The sequence below is a fragment of the Falco cherrug genome, chromosome 8, assembly GCF_023634085.1.
Source record: "Falco cherrug isolate bFalChe1 chromosome 8, bFalChe1.pri, whole genome shotgun sequence".
Lineage (NCBI taxonomy): Eukaryota > Metazoa > Chordata > Aves > Falconiformes > Falconidae > Falco > Falco cherrug.
In genome coordinates this window covers 1,893,368-1,912,808 of record NC_073704.1, presented here as the reverse complement: position 1 = coordinate 1,912,808, position 19,441 = coordinate 1,893,368, and the positions used below count along the sequence as shown (strand labels likewise).

The 19,441-nt window shown below is 43.3% G+C and overlaps 1 protein-coding gene across 6 annotated transcripts in view; it reads right to left on the bottom strand.

The window, feature by feature from the left end:
• Window positions 1–19,441, bottom strand: part of ANKRD44 (ankyrin repeat domain 44) — a 143,399-nt gene that overhangs the window by 19,962 nt on the left and 103,996 nt on the right. For 4 of the 6 annotated variants that reach the window (XR_008733476.1, XM_055717951.1, XM_055717953.1 and 1 more), the window contains exons 15-18: window positions 17,061–17,144; window positions 16,056–16,167; window positions 3,655–3,726; window positions 630–831 (exon numbers count right to left, since the gene is read on the bottom strand). Coding sequence is in view for 5 of the 6 variants with exons in the window: in XM_055717951.1 (XP_055573926.1) it covers window positions 630–831; window positions 3,655–3,726; window positions 16,056–16,167; window positions 17,061–17,144 (470 nt within the window). In the remaining variant the exon portion in view is untranslated. The remainder of the gene's footprint in view (window positions 1–629; window positions 832–3,654; window positions 3,727–16,055; window positions 16,168–17,060; window positions 17,145–19,441) is intronic. The other 2 variants (XM_055717952.1, XM_055717954.1) reach the window with 1 other exon arrangement.

The window sequence follows — 19,441 nt, the reverse complement described above, 5'->3', positions numbered from 1 at the left end:
ACATTTTCCAGTTAATTATGCAACGTGCATAAATAACACCCAACACATGAGGAATGGAGCTGACGCCCAGCAAGAGCGAGGTCACAAGCTCGCTCAGGAGGGCTATGGCTGAAAAGGGGGTGAACTTCGGTCCTGTTGCCACTGCGAAAGGTTGAAAGTTTTGAACACCAGGATAATTTCATCAACAACCAGAGCCTACCTTATTTTCAACCTTTCTTCCATAGGAAAAGCAGTGAGGCAAGCGTTCTCCCTTCCCCTGGTTTTTTGGCCAAGGAACCATTAAGAGAAGGTGTCACAGGGGAAACGTCACACACCTTCAAGAGTAGGTGGTAATAGAGAGGTGGGGTAAAACAGAGGCAAGCAGGTAGGGGCACAGCAGGAGTGGTGTGGAGAAATACGGGATTCTGTGTGAGGGATGGCTGAACCACAGGGGCAGAGGAAAAAAAGACCATGGAAATGAAAGAGAAAGGGTTAGCTGCAGGAATTCAGCAGACGAGCAGCAGTCCTCAGTACGCGCCAAAATCTCCTTCCTCTAAGAAGAAATCCGCATAGAGGTAGCAGATAGGCAAAAGTAACTGCTTCTGTGTTGTAGGGCTTACACCACAAGCGTAACATAAGGTCACGCTCACCTGAGGCATGGAGGGGGGTCCTTTTGGTGACATTGTCTTTTACAGTGACAGAAGCACCCTGGCTGATGAGAGCTTCCACACACTCCGCGTGTCCTTTAAATGCAGCCAGGTCCAAAGCAGTGCGTCCCTTCTCATCCCTAATATCCAGATCTACCAACGACTGGAGAAGTACCTCCAAGGCTTGGTGATGACCGTTGTAGGCCTGGAAATACAAAAAGTGTCATGTAAGTAACGTAACTTTTGTCTTTCAAAAACTTGCACATAAAATGTGAATAAATTCCATCGTTGTCACCAGTCTTCTAAACACAGCAGAAGTGATACCGTTTTCTTGATTCCTTATGACTTTCTCTTTAACTTGAAAGGATTTTCCCACGTTACACTGTAGCCAAGAAACTAAAAAATTCCTAGTGTTCAGGGAAAGAGATTATGATTGTTGGTTTGCTCTAACCTTCTAATACAACCCAAGGTGAGGAATTTCAGGCAATAATTTGCCAGTTCAGCACAGGTGAAACAACAATTAATTTTTCACGTTCTACAGTATCAGGAAAACATTTGCTTCCAAAACTGGATTCACTAGTTATGCTGGTCAGAGGTTGCATGGATTATCATCTAACTGGGTGTTAAGTTCAACACATCTGCTGGTCTCCAACTAAACAAAAGCAATTCTCAAACTCAGATTTTTGTGCAAATACAAACACAAACTTGACCTGCTGTTCATAGCTGATGCTTCATGGAGTATTCCTGACAGTAGGATCTTCTGGTAGGACGACTGCAGTGGACAAGTAGATGCACTTCCAGACCTACAGCCACATTTGGTCCAACAGCACAAACACAGCTGGCATTGCAAAAACCCAGTGGCTAGCCCCAGAAACTGAAAACGTTCCACTCAGCTGTGTAGGGACTGCCCTTCTCCCCCTACTGTCAGGCTCACAGAGAACATCCTTTTGATTTATACACAAACGTATAATTAGCATAACCAGAGCTGAGGCAATTAATGAAAACAGGAGATGCAAACGGCAAGAAACCACAGAGGTTAAGCACTGGTGGCAGCAGCGCACTCCTACTGACCGCTTCGAAAGGACTGCAGGCAACACACAACTGTTTCCCTGTCAGACCAAGACAAGTACCTAAAGAAAGCAAAGGCAAAAGAAAAGGGTGATATCTCAGATATCAGGGAACCCATATCTCAGAAAATACTCCACCACAGCTGTCAAGATTTTCTTCTTCATGACACTTACAAAACAACTAGCAACAACCTGATCTTTGACACAATGTGAGGTATCTATCTTGAAGGTGCCATATGCAGACTGCATGGCCCATCCTCTCCTTGAAAGGTCATAAAGTTTATGGTGAAATATCTGCAAGCAGAGGCCTCGGCCACCGCGCCGTACCAGCCAGCTGACAGGACTCCATGTTTTGGTGCAGATTGCTGGCTTTCTGGATCCACACGACGAGACATTCGGTGGACACCACCAGCCCTGGGGAAGGATGGCCACAGGCACCCCAGCAATCGGGGGCGTTTGAACCGAACGTCAGAGACGCTCCTGGACAGCTGTAATTGAACTGTGAAACAGGGATGTTTCACGTAAGCTTTTTTATTTTTAAACTGTGCGTTTGGGGTGCCTCAGGTGAATGAACTGCTGTTAACCAGCAACAAGAGGGAGAGACACGGCGATGTCCTTGCACGGACCCTGTCCACGGGGCAGAGAGGGCAGGCGCTGCTATCTGGCAGGCTTCGGAGCCAGTCCCTGCCCAGCACGGGATTGGTGTTGGCGACAGTGCAGGCTGTAACCCTTCCTTGGGCCGGGGAGTGACACTCTCCTTCCTGCAGTCTTCACATTGCAGACAAGATGGAGAGAAGAGTTCAGCGACAAACTCCACCTTTTAACCCAACTGTTGTGGCTCCTGTTCCCTCAGGTCACGCGTGGCTAATCCAAACACCAGGTCAGAGCTGTTCTGGCTGACTCGGAAAGAGGGAAATGATCGCTACAGAACCGAAACTTGCCCCTGTTTTCCAGTAAGCAAGTTGCTCCCCTTTCCAGGGGAGGCCAGCTTCGTGGTGAGGCTGGATGTTCAGCAAAGGGCCAGTCCGACAGGCGTGTGTGGAGAGGCTGAGAGAGCTGGGACTGCTCAGCCTCCAAACGAAAATGCGTTTTCAAATGTGGATAAACACGCGACGGGGGAGCAAAGACAACAGAGGCAGACTCTTCTCAGGGGTGCCCAGTGACAAGACAAGAGGCAATGGGCCCAAATTTAAACACAGGAAATTCCATTTACTGCAAAAAAATACCATTTTTACTGTGATGTGGTGAGACACTGGGGTGGATTATCTCCAGGAACTTTCCGTACCTGGAGATACTAAAAAATGTGATGGGGCACAGTCCTGAGAAACCTGCTCTAGCTGACGCTGCTTTCAGCACGGAGGCAGGACTGGCTGATCTCCAGAGGTCCACGTCAGCCTCCACTATTCTGTCATTCTGCACAAGAAAGCTGGGAAGAAGGATCCCGAAACCTTGACCTCCTGGGAAAGGGGACCTGTTGTGATCTCTGAGGCCACACGTGCTGGACGCCTTTTTGACAGCAGTTTCCACGGCACGCTCTCCAGGCGCTGTGGGGGGTTAGGCATGCTCTCCCACACCTTGCCGTGTACCAGGCGGGTCTTTGCACTCTGCACAGCCCCAGGAGAACATCAGAGTATCTCACTCCATGATCAAAGCCATCGGCTCAAGCTCCAGCCCCAAATTTATAAGCTAGTTACGAATAAAAGTTGCAGCTTTCCATTTATTTTCACTTCGGTGTCTGCCTTCTTATCCAACTGTTTTGAGTCCGTAAGAACCAAGAGCTTCAGCTGCCAAAAGTTTAATTAATAATTCCAGCCCAGAACCTGGTTTTGTTACATCTAGGCCTACATCTCATACCAGCTTTTTTCAAAACAAGTCTATGATTAAACGTGCTTCAAAGACAGAGATTAAGGAATTATTCTAGGAGATACTGATCAAACACTTTACACTTGTCTCATACTTACAGCTAAATGCAAAGGACTTTTCGTAGCTGCAGAATCAGATTCCTCAAACATATTGTTCGTTTTTTCCAGAAGCTGAAGGGGAAAAAAAAAACCAAAACCAGTCTTAAAACATTTCTGCTAAGAAAGGATAAATTCTCACAGACTGTAAATCAGCAGACGCAGATATATTTTGCCCTCAGACGAATGCGCTAAGTACTGAAGGACTGTGAGGTATAAATACTTCATAACCTTTTCTGTAAAGTATTTTCAAGTTTTTCCCAACAGGGTGAAGTTATAAAACTAATTTAAAAGCTTCTCATGAACATTCTTTCCCAGATTAATTAGTTTCCCTGAAATCACAGGGACTGCTTGGTGAGAAAGGAGCACTCAAAAGGAAGAATTTGTGGAGCAGAGCCCTCCGTAAGTTTACATTGGAAAAAGCACAGTTTCATGATTACACAGGTAATGCATATGCAAGCCATGTCTGATACAGCGTTTCGGATAATTCTGATGCCTAATTAGCACTGGGAATAATTATAACTGAGCTGTGAGTCATTCACAGTCATTTTTACAATTTAGCAAAGCAGAACCTGCTCCTGTAATGACAGTCTTCTGAAACACAACACATCCTTGAAATCCTACAAACACCTAATGACATGCATCGCACTTTTGTATGATCCTCCTCATTTCAAGGGATCCCAAAGCACTCTGAGGCTTAAAACCCAGGGCACTTCTGTCCAGCGAGAAGGAGGAACTATAGATTAGCACCACTCCACGGCAGCGCACGAACCCTGACAACCCATCCAACTGAGGCTGCAAAGATCATACCGGGTATTGACAGAAGCAATATTGCCAATTCAGCCGCTGCCGACAGCACTGCCCACACGCACGGCCTCTGACCGAGTAACTACTCAAAGAGTTAGTCTCCAAATGCCTTTGGAACTGGAAATTAGCATTTTACAGAAAATTAGTAATAGGAAACTGTGAACAGGAAAGAAAAGCGTGACAGGTAACTACAACTGACTCATGACGTGTCTAAGGTTATGAGCCAATTTGTCACACAGGGCTTCTTTGGAGTTTTATTTTATTTTTTGTTTGGGATTTTTTTGACAGAATAAGGAATTAATGAAAAGACTGACAAAGAGGGAAGGACATTTTTGTGACAATCTGGATAATTCTAGAGCCTGACAACATGGAAGGCTCCCCAGACAGCCAGGAGGAAGCCCACAGCAGCCTTGCCTACGCTGCCAGGCGGCGGCGTATCCCAAACTCTGACGCGTGCCCCAACTTCTGGCGTTGCAAATTAGTCTGTAATAGACCTATAGCAAGGATAAATTTATCCAAGAAATTGAACTGGAATCCAGGCTAGCATTAATAATGTATAAGGTGTTACAAAGCAGTAATGTAGTTTATTTGTATATTTTGTGCCTAGTAAAATGTCAGGACTGGGAAAGAAACGTGTATTGATGCACATTCTGTTCATAGGCAAGTGGGCATGTGCATTAACAGGTAATGTGAATTTTAACACTTCCCTGCAACTAAGGAGGGGGCAGAACCCCAAAAAGTCAAGCCACACACCAGTTTTTCAGTAGGTCTGGCGCAGAGTCAGGAAGCATTTGGTCTTACCATGTGCGGCCATCTCCAGTTTAAAATATTGTTCTCTTATATAAGATAGCTATAAACAGGACGGAGCAGCAGCCAGCTCTGAATACATGAGTAAATTCTGAATTTCTCCAGTGAATAAACAAACTAGAAAAATCCCGCCAAACAAACCCAAGCACTAAGCCTGTTCCTCCGCCTGCCTAATACCAGCCTTTATTCTGAGTCCATAAGGCCAGCACAGCAGACTAATTTAATCACTTTTAATTATGTTTAACATCATCTGTTGAAATTCCAGAATCAAAATCTCAACAAAGAAATACTTTCCTTAACCTGACAGAAGGCTCCAAAAGTCTCCTGGAACAAGGCAGATAATTGCTTTTTGAGCAGATGGAAAAAACCACAAAGAAAACTGACAAAATTAAGGCTCTAAAGGAACAAATTGTGGGATTGGAGAGCCCCTCACAAAAGGCATCTCCATGGCTTAGAGTTAAAGCAGCTTAGGCTGATGCAGGCTAGGCTTAATGAGCTTATTACTTATAAGGCTGAACGCCTCCATCATAAAGTCAAGCGTAAACACGAACTTGATGGTAAACCCGGTAGCTCTCAGATACATAGTCAGTCGTACAGTGCAAGAAGAGAAATTAGAAAGGAGAGCAAGAAGAGGAAGGTTCAAGGCACAGCGCCAGTAATTTTTCAGTATGTCTTGTCAAGCACCACTTTGTAACAATTAAAACTAAGTCATCTGAAGGATAAACATCAAGCACAAGAGACAAAAAGTGCCAGGTCCAAGTTACCAAGCAATTCTCCAGTTTCACCAGCGTTTCTGTGGTTCTAAGAATGCATTTATAGTAAGTTACACGTACTCGTTATGAGAACACATAAAACAGCCCTTGAAGGGCTCTAGCTCCATAATGCTTCCATCTTAAAAGAATACACTTGTAAGAAGCAATCCACAGTCGCATCTGTTTTTAAAAAGGTGAATTTGTTGCTCAAAACCATTTGCCCTGACAGCCAGGGAAGCTTAAACCCACAGACCCCGCGGCCGATGCAAGCCTGCCCGCTTGCCGCGGTACGTACCTGCCCGCCAGAACCCGCCCCATGCATTTCACTGAAGACAGCCAAACGCGTGGGGGTTACTAACCGCTTGTGCTTACTGGTGGTTGACAAGAGACTGTCCCAGCATATCTCATTTCTAATTTTCTGTGCCACTGGAATGATGTCTTTTAGCCAATTACATTTCTATGTATAGATTGCGTGCAGATTTTAAGTGGCTGTCAGAACTGTGCAGAGACACCAGAAATTGGTGAGCACTCTGCTCTCTGGTTAGGTCATAACTTTTTAAAAAGTAAGGATACCCTTCCTCTTCTTTTGCCTCTTGGAAATTCCCAGCCCAACCCCTTCACTTCCCGTAACAGGGCTATTCAATACTGTATGAATCATTTTGTAAAGTCTTCTTCATACTCAGAAGCAGGAACTTGAATGCTTTGGGAGTGAGATGCAGACAACGAAAGATAAAACATGTCAATTATTCAGTTCTATTGTCACAAACTCACAGCACTACAAGGCTGCTATTATAAACTGTCTTCTCTCTCCCAGGTCGGTATGAAGATAAATAACTTTTACAGTTCTCACAATTTTATTTTATTTGGACAGCAAGGGTATTTACAGGCATAATAGGATTTACTGAGCGATTTTATTCTGTGATTATATTAAAGGATTATATGGCAGGATACAGTGTGGGGACTTTTCCCCCCCTCCATTTTTATTTTTTTGACTCAGATATGCCAGTTAATGAGTCAGGATACTTCATATAAATGTCCTTCCAGACTATAATACGTTCTAAAGTTCAGCTCTAGTTTACAAAAAGCAGCTTCATGGAGCATCTTGGTGATTTAGAATTACCATCAGGCAGAAAAGGCGATAATACGCTCAACATGCACAAAAGGTTTAAGCTACACTTTTAAAAGGAGGATGCCAGAAGAAGCTCCAAGCCATAGACACCATAACGGTGGGTGCGATCTCAGATCCTGGAAGAGAACAGAACGCATGATCCTGCACCAGCCAGCGTGCACCCACACCTCCAGGCACAGCCATCTCAGTGGCTACTGGTAGCGATGTCAAAGGTTTAATCTAACTACCACGGAAGCTGAAGTGACTTTCCTTTGAGAGTTTTACTATTTTAGTGCGTAAGGAAACCTCTACATTCCAACACACATACTTCAAGCACTGCTAATGAGCTTCTTCAGCTTGGTGCTACTAAGAGCAATGATAAAATGGCAAAACATTAGGTTACATGTGTATCATCTATAAATGGCCTTTACTCTGAAAGGTTATTAAGCAAACAGCGTTCAGAAATTTCCACACATGTAAAAAGCTGATCAAAAGGCAACTGAGACAAAAGAAACTGTTAAACATTGCTCTTCTGCAATAATTACACAGAAAGGTAGCTTATCACTTACAAGGTCATTCAGAAGTGGCAATTAGTAACAATTTTTAATGCCACTTTCAGAACTGAAAAAAAATATATCAGCTAGGATGTCACTTTGAATCTCATCTTTCCTGATAAACTGCAATAGATAATTTTCTCTACTGGGGGAAAACATACCAGCAGCAGCTTCTTTTAAATAAAGGCTTCACCAGCAAGTAGCAAGCACAAGATTGAAGATCCATCACTTGTTTCAGATGAGATAGAAAAGACTGGTAGAATTAACCTCTGTACTACTTTATACCAGGAAAGCACATTTTTAAATCTCAGAATTATTCTTGATTGAATAATTCAAAGGTGAAGTGGTACAAACATATCCTCAGGGGTGAGAAGCAATCCTATAAGCTCTCTCCATATTTATTTTAATTTCATCAGGTTGAAACCAATACACATCCTTAATGCAGTGTCTGATATGTTTTCCTAAAACCAGGGTTTAAAAATCAGATTAATCAGTGTTTACGTCAGTTTCACTCATGTGCGTAGATTACAGGCGAAGTTAAAATAACGTAAGCAAGAAGGAGTTTTGCAAGAACTGAGGTAGACTGAGTCTGCAGAAATTTATTAGTAGTTCCATGCAGCTCTCCCAGCACAAAATTTAAATATCCGATACCCTGCCAGAACAGTCACCACCATGCGAACAGGACACTTACCTGGCATCTAAAAGAACACCGTGCAAGTCTTTAAACATATCTAAATCTCAAAGTTCGAGCAGACCTCCAGGCCACTGCTGTTCTCATGTGGGACACTAGTCTTCTGTTGGAGCTCTCCCACTCCATGCAAGTGTTGCATGTTATGCCGTTGAGTGCCATGCTCGGTGGGTGGCACAGGAGGTTCTCACCCAGTGAGCGTTAACACGAACCAGGGACGCTCCAAATGAGAGTGAGAGATCCTACGCAGCACCAGCCAGCGTGACACGCTGGCCACCTCCTGGGATGCAGAGGTCCAGCTCCTTTGTCAGTCGGCGGAGATTTTACCCTGGAACTTTCACACCGAATGATATATATTGTGTTTCTCTCTGGCCAGAAATTCTGCCTCAGAGGTTCTGTAAAGCCTCATACTTTGGTTTAAGGACACTCTTACACAGTGAAAGTTTTGCAAAACTTCACAGAGTTGCATAAAAGGTACAGGAAGGATTTTATTTAGAGAAATTATTATCCTTAAAAAAATTTCTCTCTAGCTAGAAAATTGGAGCGCTGGTGAAATACAGTGACAGTAAACTTTTTTAAATGTGCATTTCAAGGGTGTATTTGCTACTCTCCTCTCATTTGTGCCTCTACTATGAAACACAGACAAGTGCTTTTTAAATTCAGACTCACTTGAAAACACATAATTTACATTTCTCCTCTGAACCGCTTTGAAATTGGCCACAAACTTCCAGAAAACAGACAAGTGTCGGTTCCATTTCACATCACCAAATGCAAAGTTACTTTAACATCCAGAAAAATGTCATGCCGGTCAGGTACATGCACTTGACTCGCAGCTCCCAAGACTGACTGAGGAAAAGCAACAGACTTTCCAGCAAAGCTTGAGCCTGGAAGCAACAGCAAGAAGGAAATCCAGCGGAAACAAAAGCAGCACACATGCAGTCGCTTGAAGTACACAGCATGCTCGTTAAGAGTTGTGATTCTTCTTCTTCAGGCTTTATCAGAGTGAATACAAGGATTTGCAGAATACTGAGAAGTTTAAATAAAAATGGAAATACACAGCATGCAATCGTTTTTCATTTACTCACTATATCCAATGGAGTTTTGCTTCCAATCTAATTAAAAATGTCAATTAAAGACGTAAGTATTCAAGTATAACGGCAATCTGCAAGTGTTTTTTGTTTGTTGTTTTTCCTGTAGAATAAACTGCATTGCCAGCAGCGCGTGAACACAATCAGAACCCAAGACCTGACCCTGCGTGCACTCGTCCCTGCGCTGCCCGCCTAGGGACGGAATGCTCCTGAAGCGGCGAGACCACCGCCTACTGCTGCCAGTCCCGCTGGATGGGAACCAGTGCCACGCCATCAGTGGACAGCAGTGAGCATGCTGACGAACAATCTACTCAGCTGACAAAATACAGACATACAGATACAAAAGACACACACTGGGAGACTGTCTAACAAAGTTCGCTCGCTTTGTAAGCCTACAGGTACCATCAAACCAGCAACAGTTTCTTTTTGAATGTCTGCTGACACAGGCAGACACCTTGCCTGGTATAAACAAACCCCATTACACCCCTAAAACCCCAGCGCCCGCGGCTCTTTCTGAGCCATACGGCCTAATGCAATGCTATATGCCATGATCAAGTGCCGTTTTCATCGGATTCGATAGATTTGAGGGAGTCAGACATTCTTTTCACATTTACATTTAAACACCACAGAGACAGACAGACAGGTATTTAGGGCAAGAGCAGAAGTCCATGACCCAGAGGTGAAAAAAACGTCTCCTGCAGTTCTGTAATCACCTTGTTATTCTGTCCAACAGATCTAAGCACCTTGCTTTTCCACCCCAGGAATATAAAAATATGAACTAAAAATCAAGACAAAACCTGTCAGAGAGACAAAATAAGCCCCAGAGATGCTAGGCAATACTCTCATCCTCCAAGCCAAAGTGCCAGGAGGGTGCCAGAGCAAATGGTAAATTCCTGCACTCGCTGAGTTCACAAGCAGCACTAGCTTTCTCCAAAACGTTTTTAGGATCAAAATTACCCAGTTTCCAAAACATAAAATCTAAGCCAAAATGCACCGCTATAAGCTAACATATACTGGCATATCTAGCATATACAGGCCCCTATTGATCACTTAACCAGTGGGTACATATCGCACTAATGCTGACTTAAAGACTTAATTAAATCAATCTACCATGATCTGGGGGGTTCTAGGACTGACAGACAAATTAGGTTTATTAAAGTTATTTTCAAGCATTAAGTTCCTACATTCTTTTCCTTGTTAGAGCCACTCAAGTTAACGACTTTGGACTTCTCCACTAAAAAAGGAGCGTGGGAGAAGCTCTCATAGACGTAGATACAAAGTCATTTGCCACACAAAACGCTATCGCCACTGGTTTCGGACAAAATGCCACCTTTAAGAAAGAGGGTGTTGCTCGTGGAGACGGTCGGGAATTCCTGAAGGAGACAACCCAGAAGGTATCCCCGAAAGAACAGGCTCGGGTCAGGAGGCTTAGGGTCTGCCGCCAGACAAGGACCCAAGCCAGACCCCCACGTGGCAAAAGGCTTTTCAGCACCTGTCCCAGCCACACTGAAGTCATCGTCACTGCTCACCACTGCCCTGCGCTCGGAGGGAGGAAGGAACAAACTCTGGTTGACAAGGGACACACACAATGAGCAGCAGCCGCACCGAAGATTCGTGGGGTTGGTGAGTTCAACTTCTCCACAGGTTAAGGAACGAACTGTTTGAAGGCACGGCTGAACTCTTCTCAGTGCTAACGGTCAGTCTAATAAAGGAGTTTGCTTTCTCTTCAAATCCAGCCTCTCCTTCCACATGGTGGCCAAAGCAGCCCTCTGCTAGCCCGAGCCTCCCCTGCCCCGCGGCAGCTGGGAGGCTCACCTCGCTGCGGGCAGGCAGGACGGGATCTGCCTCTTCTTTTGGACATGGTTTTTGGTGAAACCATGCTCTCCTCCCACCCTCAACCGAATTAGTCCCTGTGCTGATTCAATTTCTGTTAGCCAAAGAGTGAATTTCATTTGCTGATGGTTTAAAGAAAAAAGCAGATTAAAAGAAAAAATAACCATCAATTCTTACAGTCAGAGAAGAGATTTCACTACAGGAGACAGGCATTTGATTGTTTGCCCTAACACTGCACAGAAACCTATTTTTACCAGCACAAAGCGCATGACTGGCTCTCCAGATGGAATTTTAACGTGAAATTACAAGTTAAATTTCACTGTTTTCACACCAATAAGGATTTTGTGATAAGAGATCATTTCAACAAAAAAATCCACTATATTTTTCTTTTTTTCAAAGTAATTTGGTGATCTTATCAGCTCTAAAATACCGGCTAGCGAACATGACTGATGCCCCTGACTACCAAACACCAAAGTCGGTCTCAATCTGAACAAACTGAGGTTATTTTTAGCAGCAGGAAAGCAGATGGGAGCTTCAGCCGCCTGCGAGCGCACATGCCCACCACTCAGCCTTTATGAATGGCCCTTACAGATGGAGAAAGAACTCGAAAATCTGCTTCCCCGATTCTCTTTTTAGCAACATCACGTCATTCACTGCAGGGCAACTAGCCCACTAATATCCCAGACAACCTAAAGGTCCTCCAGAAAAAAGCTTCTGCCATTGAGCTCTGTGGTTGAACACGCAAACACAAATTTTATTTGTTTGGGTCAAAGGATATGACCTTTGCACTCTTAATCCTTATTTTTCCTAGTACCTCTCCTCTCCCCATAAAGATATTTAGCTAAATTCTAGCCAAGGTATCAGGCTCACAGTAAACACAAAAGTCAAAAAATGAAAAAATATTTTTGTAGATAAACCAGCCTTTCCTAAACTGTACTTAAACATGTAAATATTTCGTGTTGCTGAGAAGCTATGGTGCTTAAAGCACAGACCAGGTCGCTCAGCAAAGAAAACTTGACTGGATACTCACTCTTCTTCTTCAGATTTTTAAATGACCATTTATTTATAAATAGGTTATTTTAGATACCTGTTCTAAAAAACAGGCAGGAGAAGGGAAGAAAGAAAGAGCCTTACAAGGTCTTTGATAAACTTGCCATGTTCTGGAACACTGAAATAATTCCCTAACATTGTGCTGCAGTTCGGTATGGTACATGTAGAGAAATACTAGTAAACGTTCCTCATCAGATCGAGCGTATCGTTGCACTCACTTTGCCTTAGTTTTGACCAGAATTCAAGCTTCATATTTTATATGAACTCTTTCCCCTAACAGTTTTATGCCCATAAAGAACTGTCTTGCTCCAGGGAAGATAATTGTTAGGTATTTTCATCTATGAGCTATGAATAATATACCAAAAATATTTACCCAAAGATAAAAGAGTAAAATAACAATCAATTTGGCACCAAAAAATAGTGTTTTTATTTCAGCAATCCTGCCTGAAAATCTCTTCAGCAGGATACAAGGGATTGGAAATATTTTATAAGTATTGCGTATGTCAGAGATTATCTGCCGTACAGATTAGTGGTTCAAAGCTAGCACTTTTAAGAAAGACATCAATTTATCTCTGTTGCATGTATGAAGCCAAAATAAAAAAAATCTTCCTGTCTATCTACAGACATATTTACATAGGAATTAGGGCTGCTGGGCTCCCAACTTTCCTTGAGTAAGAGCAACTGAAAATATTGTGAATCTTACTTTCCTTTTCATTAGCACTGAAAACTTGAAAGGAAAATGTATGACCAGGATACAGTGATAAACCCAGCCAGGTTCCCTCAGACACAACCTGCCTCCTCGTGCACCTACTCCACGGACCATGGCACCAAGGCAGCCTGCAGCCTTAGCTGGAGCTGGCACAGCCTGCACTGGTGCTGAGCACCCGGCGCGGCTCAGGGAAGAGGAGCGAGGCACGCGCTGCTGCTCATTTTCTTGATGCGTTGGTTTAGGTTTCAGAACAGATAAACGGAATGCTTGAGGACTAAGATGGCATTTGATGACTTACTGCTCCTTCTGCTATGTGGCAAAGAAGAGGCCTCTAGCTGAAAGTCACACCTAGGAGCAGTTAATCCTTATTGGATGCTTCACTCAGTTATGAGTAACTAGACCAGTCAGCGTGCTGTGGTTAACAGCTACCAGAAATAAAGATCGTGGTTCGTGACGAAGTCCTTGTCATAGGTCTGCCACAGAGAGCACAACAAACTGTGCCCAAGCCACCAGTCAGCCTCACGAGACAGCGAGGCTCCTTTCCATCTGCACCACATGCATCCTTATTGCAGCTTTCAGACACAGCCTTCGAAGAGCTGTAAATAACCATAACTCTGTCAAAAACAATTTGATTGCGTTACAGGTTTGTGATGCCTATAGGTGACACTACTTTATGAGACAGATGAAGCACGGCAAACAACAGTTGACTTAACACCTGGGACTCTTGCATTGGAATAAATGAATAAACCTCGGCATGAGGATTATTTCCATTTCATGCCCGCAGCACAATTACCTTTCAGCTACTCAGGACTGGTCTTGGCCCTTTTGCCATCCCAAATCCAAGCAATGCAAAGAAATCAGTGTGAAGGTGGTGCCTGTATCAATTAGTTAGTCACTGTTATCAAACATCAAGTTATTAAACCTAGGACTCTGTAACTCACTAGAGCTAAGGGACAACTGCTCACACAAACAAAACAGAATCACCTTCTTCTGACAGTGGGTGCCAGGATGAGGAGTCCTGGTCCTGCTGTCGATTGAGCACAAATGCTTTCTGGTACACTGAGCTCCAGAGAAAATGAGATGCTTGTCAGCCTCTAAGCACCAATGACAAAATCCTGGTCCCCACAAAACATTCAGGCAGACACCCTAGTACGCAACAGTGGTCCTTTGCACACAAAATGCTCGAATTCATAGCCGTTTGCCTTCACCGGTGTACACAGAACAGCTGTATGACTGTAACTCTGGAAACGATGCTTGACCTTGGGTTTCTGTACTGCAGCTATAGTGAAAAATACGGGAAGACTGAAATGGAAAACCATTGAATTTCTCTGTCCAAATATAGAACGCTTGCTGCACAGCTGTCTCTAGTCCACAGTTTGCATTTCACCCTCCAAAATTAGAAGAAAACCCAACACCTCTGATATGCACTGCATTTCCAGCTCTTCCTTTTGTCTGGCAAGCCTAAGCAACACTAGGACTCAATAGCAGGTCACTGTCTGCAACTGATATGCTGCCAGAAAACACACACAGCAATGAGGAAAAGAAAAGAGAGACCTTGCTCTGTGCCTGCTCTGTGCATGGCGGCACACAGGGACTGATGTGAAGGCTGAAAGAGAATCCCCCACTGAAAATACTTTTCTGGAGGTCTCTGCTCCTGCAAGTCATGCAAAAATTTGGTGATAAGACACGGGTAAGGTTGCAGTACACATTCCTGTGGCCATACAAGTGCAGGCTTGTACATGGCACAGAGGAGGCTACTCCATATAAGTGCCCTTCAAATACCAGCATTTGCTTTTGTTCCGAAGGGGCGGCAGGCTGAGCTGAGGACCCCTCCATCCCCACGGGCAGAGTCACGAGAGATCAGCTATCGGAGAAGGCTCCAAACAAGGAAAGAGCAAACTTGCTGCCACAAGCAACAAAGAAGCAGGGACATTTTAAGTGTCCTAAATATATGTGCTTGCGCAGGTGGGAGCTAAAAAGGCTTGACATCCCACCTGAAACTCTGACCCAGGGCTGCCCTGGTGTAATTACAGGCCAAGGCTCCCAGCTGTGTGCCCGCGGCAGGCCAGCTGCAGCCTTCCTCCTACGGTGGCAACCACCGGCAGCGCTGGTACACGCCGTGCAAAAGCTGCATGTGCTGCGCAGAGCTCCTTTCCAACAACCAAGCACTTTGACTCTTCAACAGAGAAAGAACGGACCAAACAACATAAAACACTAAACAGCACGCAGCGTTCTTACTAAAGCATGAATACCTATACAACTTTCTAATTAGAGCCTTTTTCTTTCAAAGAAAGTGAAGTCTATTCATATGTGACACAATCATTTTGGATCACCCTGTATATCAAGCAGTTCAGTTAACACCCATCTTCATGGCAGTTATTTTTACAAGTCAGAAACTTCTACAATTCCATACTATACATCTCCCAAATCCAATTTTTGGCTAACAATTTTTGGCTTCTTATGAGATGCAATTTCTAATCATTCAGGTTCAGGGTATTAAAAAAGCAACAGCAATAAAAAGAGTTACATGGCATACAAGCTTCATCTTGATTATGATAACTTTATCAACGCTGCTGTTATTTCACCAGAAGCCAAAAGCCACTGCAGGCACACAGCTGATAAAAGCTATTTACTCTCTCAGTTTGCAAGTCAGATACTGTGCCAGCTAACAAGGCACATAGACTGTCATGCCCTGGGAATTATCCCCTACTGCTGCCACATACACATACACTGGGAAAACTCTGATCACAGTTAAAATTAATTTGAGCACACATAAATTCCACTCAAAGACAACACTTAAGCAGCAGCTTGCTGAACAAGAACTGGATTATCAAGATTAACATATTTTTAAGATACATCTGGTTGCATATATTTGAGTTTACTGTACCATATTGCAGGTTTTCACAGGTTTCGGAACATCCACAGAACTCAAACAGTAACGTTCCGGGGAGTTCACAATACTAGCATAGGTATCAGCAGATAAGGGGCTTCCGAAACCGAGCACTCACCAGTTCCAGACACTGCCGGTGCCCATACGCAGCAGCGTAATGCACAGTGTTGTACCCCTCTTTGTCTTGGATAGATGGATTGGCGTCGTTCTGCAGAAGGAACTCTAGACACCTGTGGACAATTCACTAGTGTAAATGTGAGCTCTCAGTATTTAACAGACTCAACCCTCACCGCAGCTGGGAGGGGCACTGAAAAGTGGCACTTAATTCTGTATTTCTAGCAGCACCTCAAAACTCTTTTCACCAATAGCTTCTCACATTCACCATTTTTTAAAAGAGAAAATCCCCACTCATCTTTGAAGATCATCTTTGTAAAAAACAATCTCCAATCTAACTTTTGTGCCTACTCGAGATTACCAAAATTATTTTCCATTACAAAGCCTGCAAGAAAGCTACTCAGCTCTGTTCTTAAAGACTTAACTGAGTCAATTTCCCAGCAGGTAGCTACATAGACATATTTTCTTCTTTGTTGGCTTGTTTGTTGTTTTTTTTAAATCATATGTTTTTCAAAGGATCCCTTATGCTCTTTATAGATCCTGCCACTTTTTTTTAAACCAGCAAGAAACCACAAATTTGTTATTACTCCCTTCTCCCATAGCTTGTAATTTGTAGCGAACATAAGGTTGTCATATGACAAAGGGGATTTTTAAAACAAAAAATTCATTAAGCAGCTAGGTGAAAATGTCAATCCTAGTAACTGCATTGAGGAAACCATTGGCTACTTCTTTTTGCAACATACTCAGTGCAAAGCATTAAAATAAGACAGTGCATGATACTAAAGAATTATGAAATTACTGAAGCAGTACCTTTTCAATTAAGAAAAAGCAACAAGCACAGGAAGAGAAATAGCAGGGAATATGTGCACAGAGAAGAGAGTAGAGCTTTTTTCTTTAGGTTAGCCCTCATTAAAGCCAAGCATTGTGTTTAGCAGAGCAATGAATGAGCAAAAGCAGTGGCATTCTCCAGAAATGAGGTCTAACTGCTTTACTGATTTACCAAACTTACAATGCAGCTTCTTTTTCCTTCATCTCACTGGCTCTTTCAAGTTCTTCAGCATTTTCATGGGAGTTACCTAAAATATTCTTTCTTCTCAGCATAGAGGACAGAAAAATGTAACTTATTTTCAAAGTATCATACCAGTGATTTGATGCAGTCTGCCACCCATCCCTGCAAGGAGTTGACCTCCTCCAGCCAACAGTAAGAATTATACAAGTTAAGTGAGTATACTGCATGGGTCTGCAGCTAATAAGTTTTGCAACCTAGGGAGACCACTACAACATGTGGTTTACTGTCCCACAAGGTAACGCCAGGGGAAAAAAAAAACAAAACAAAAACACACCCAACCAAAAAATTCTGGTTTCCATCAGAAAATTTCTCCCACAGCAGTGTTGTGCATTTTGTTTCCTTTGCAGAGAGGAACTCAGGATTACAACAACTTGCTTCTTCCTACAGTAACCTGCTAGTTCTTCTCTAGCAATTAGCATTTAGAGAAACTTAAATCACCGGTACTAAATTGGTCTATCCTGAATCTGCATTAGCTGGGTTGCTGACTCCCCTCACATTCTGCGAAATATCCTGGCAACACTACGTGGATCTCTTGGTCAGGTTCTTTAGATTCTTCAAATAGCTCAGCATGCCTTCGTAATCCTGCACACCCGCATTGGTTTTGGCACCTCTGTTTCCCAGCGGGACGGATGGCAGACAGAAGACTATGATTTTTGATCTTATAATCATGAACTTGTGATTATGATCTTTCTTGACCACCAAGGCTAACACAGCACACATTTACAAACCGCTGCCATCACGGACCAGTAGCTTGAAAGGTTTGTAGAAGGACAGTTTGCTAATTTCAATCCCAATACAACACGCAAATTCCAGACTGGATTCTGCACAATGCAGAACAGTATATTCTTTCTTTAACATGCAATTTCCCTTTTGTAATACCAAGATCTGACATTCTTCCTGTGGGTGCTACCAATAATGGGTTGTTCTACAAACCCGGGGTCTGTCTGATGCCCACTGACTCAGAGAAAACTTCATTATCAACAAAATAACTCTGCTGAATATTAACATTGTAAGGTCATAGACAGCACTCATGCTATGCTGAAGTCCTACCTGTATCTGCTTTCAGTTAAACATAAACCAGTGAGATCCCAAAATAAGGTCCCCTGAACAGAGCAAGTGATGATCTGGAGAAACAGTACATACTCAGAAACCGCCATCAGCTCGTTAACGAGCGTGTTGCTGTCATTGCCATTGCAGGAAAGGGTACTTTCTGAAGACCATAAGCAGCAACGATTACCAGAACAGCTGAAACAGCAGGGCAACCTCGCTGCACCAAGACTTCTCCCTGCTCATTAACTGTCCACATCCAAAGTTAAATAATTATGAACGTTCTTTGGACTGAGATTGTCTGACCTTGGGAGTTTTTTGCCATTCAGCAGGGAAGAAAAAATATGCAGACCTGTAAAATCGTGGACTGCAAAAAGCATTTCATCTGTGTAACAAGGCTTCTTTCAGTACATCTCAAACTGGAAAATTTAATGAGAAGACAGCATCACCACATCAGAATCAATTTAGGTTTGGACTATGAGGGCAAATAAAGGCCATATATTCCTGCCAATGTTCAGGATGTGACTAAAGCAAGCTTTTTTTTTTTTTTTTTCAGTGATGGAAAAGATACATCCTGAAGTTAACCAAGAGCTTGTTTAAATGCAGGAACTTCACCTACAAAGAGCCAAAAGCTGAAAACCACACACCGAATCACTATTCTCAACACTATGGGCAACACCTCACCCTGCCAAGGCAGTATTAGAAACAGTCAGTGGTGAAAGCCTTCCAACAAGCCTACTCTGACTGTAGTGCCAAGCACACACCTTTGAAGATCCTGCTGCCTCCTTCCTCCCAGCACTGTTCAGGTTTGAGAGTGACAGGGAAGACGTTTTTTACATCAGTATCATTACAGCAAATGCTGAAGCAGCTATCAAGGTTCTGGTATGGCATCCAACCTCTGCCACAAAGTTAAGCTGAAGTTTTCCCGCAGTGGCTTTGAGGTGGTATTCTGCTGGGAACAAGCCAGATGTATTTTCACCAGACCTCACTACACAAGAAACCAAAACACCAGTTCCTTAGTGTCTAGAGGAATGAGATGGAGAAACATGGGATGACCTAAAATAAATATCTACCACTTTTAAGAGAGAACTAACAGGATAATTGAGCCTGTCTTACACTGTATGTTGTAAGGAAGAGATTGCCAAAATATGCAACTATCTGGGCATTAGACATTGAAGTCGCTAACCACAGGATTTTGAAGTTCTGCAGCTGTTTTCCCCCTTTCTCACAAGAACAGCACTGCATTCTGGCAAAGGATATTTCCCAAGCCTCCC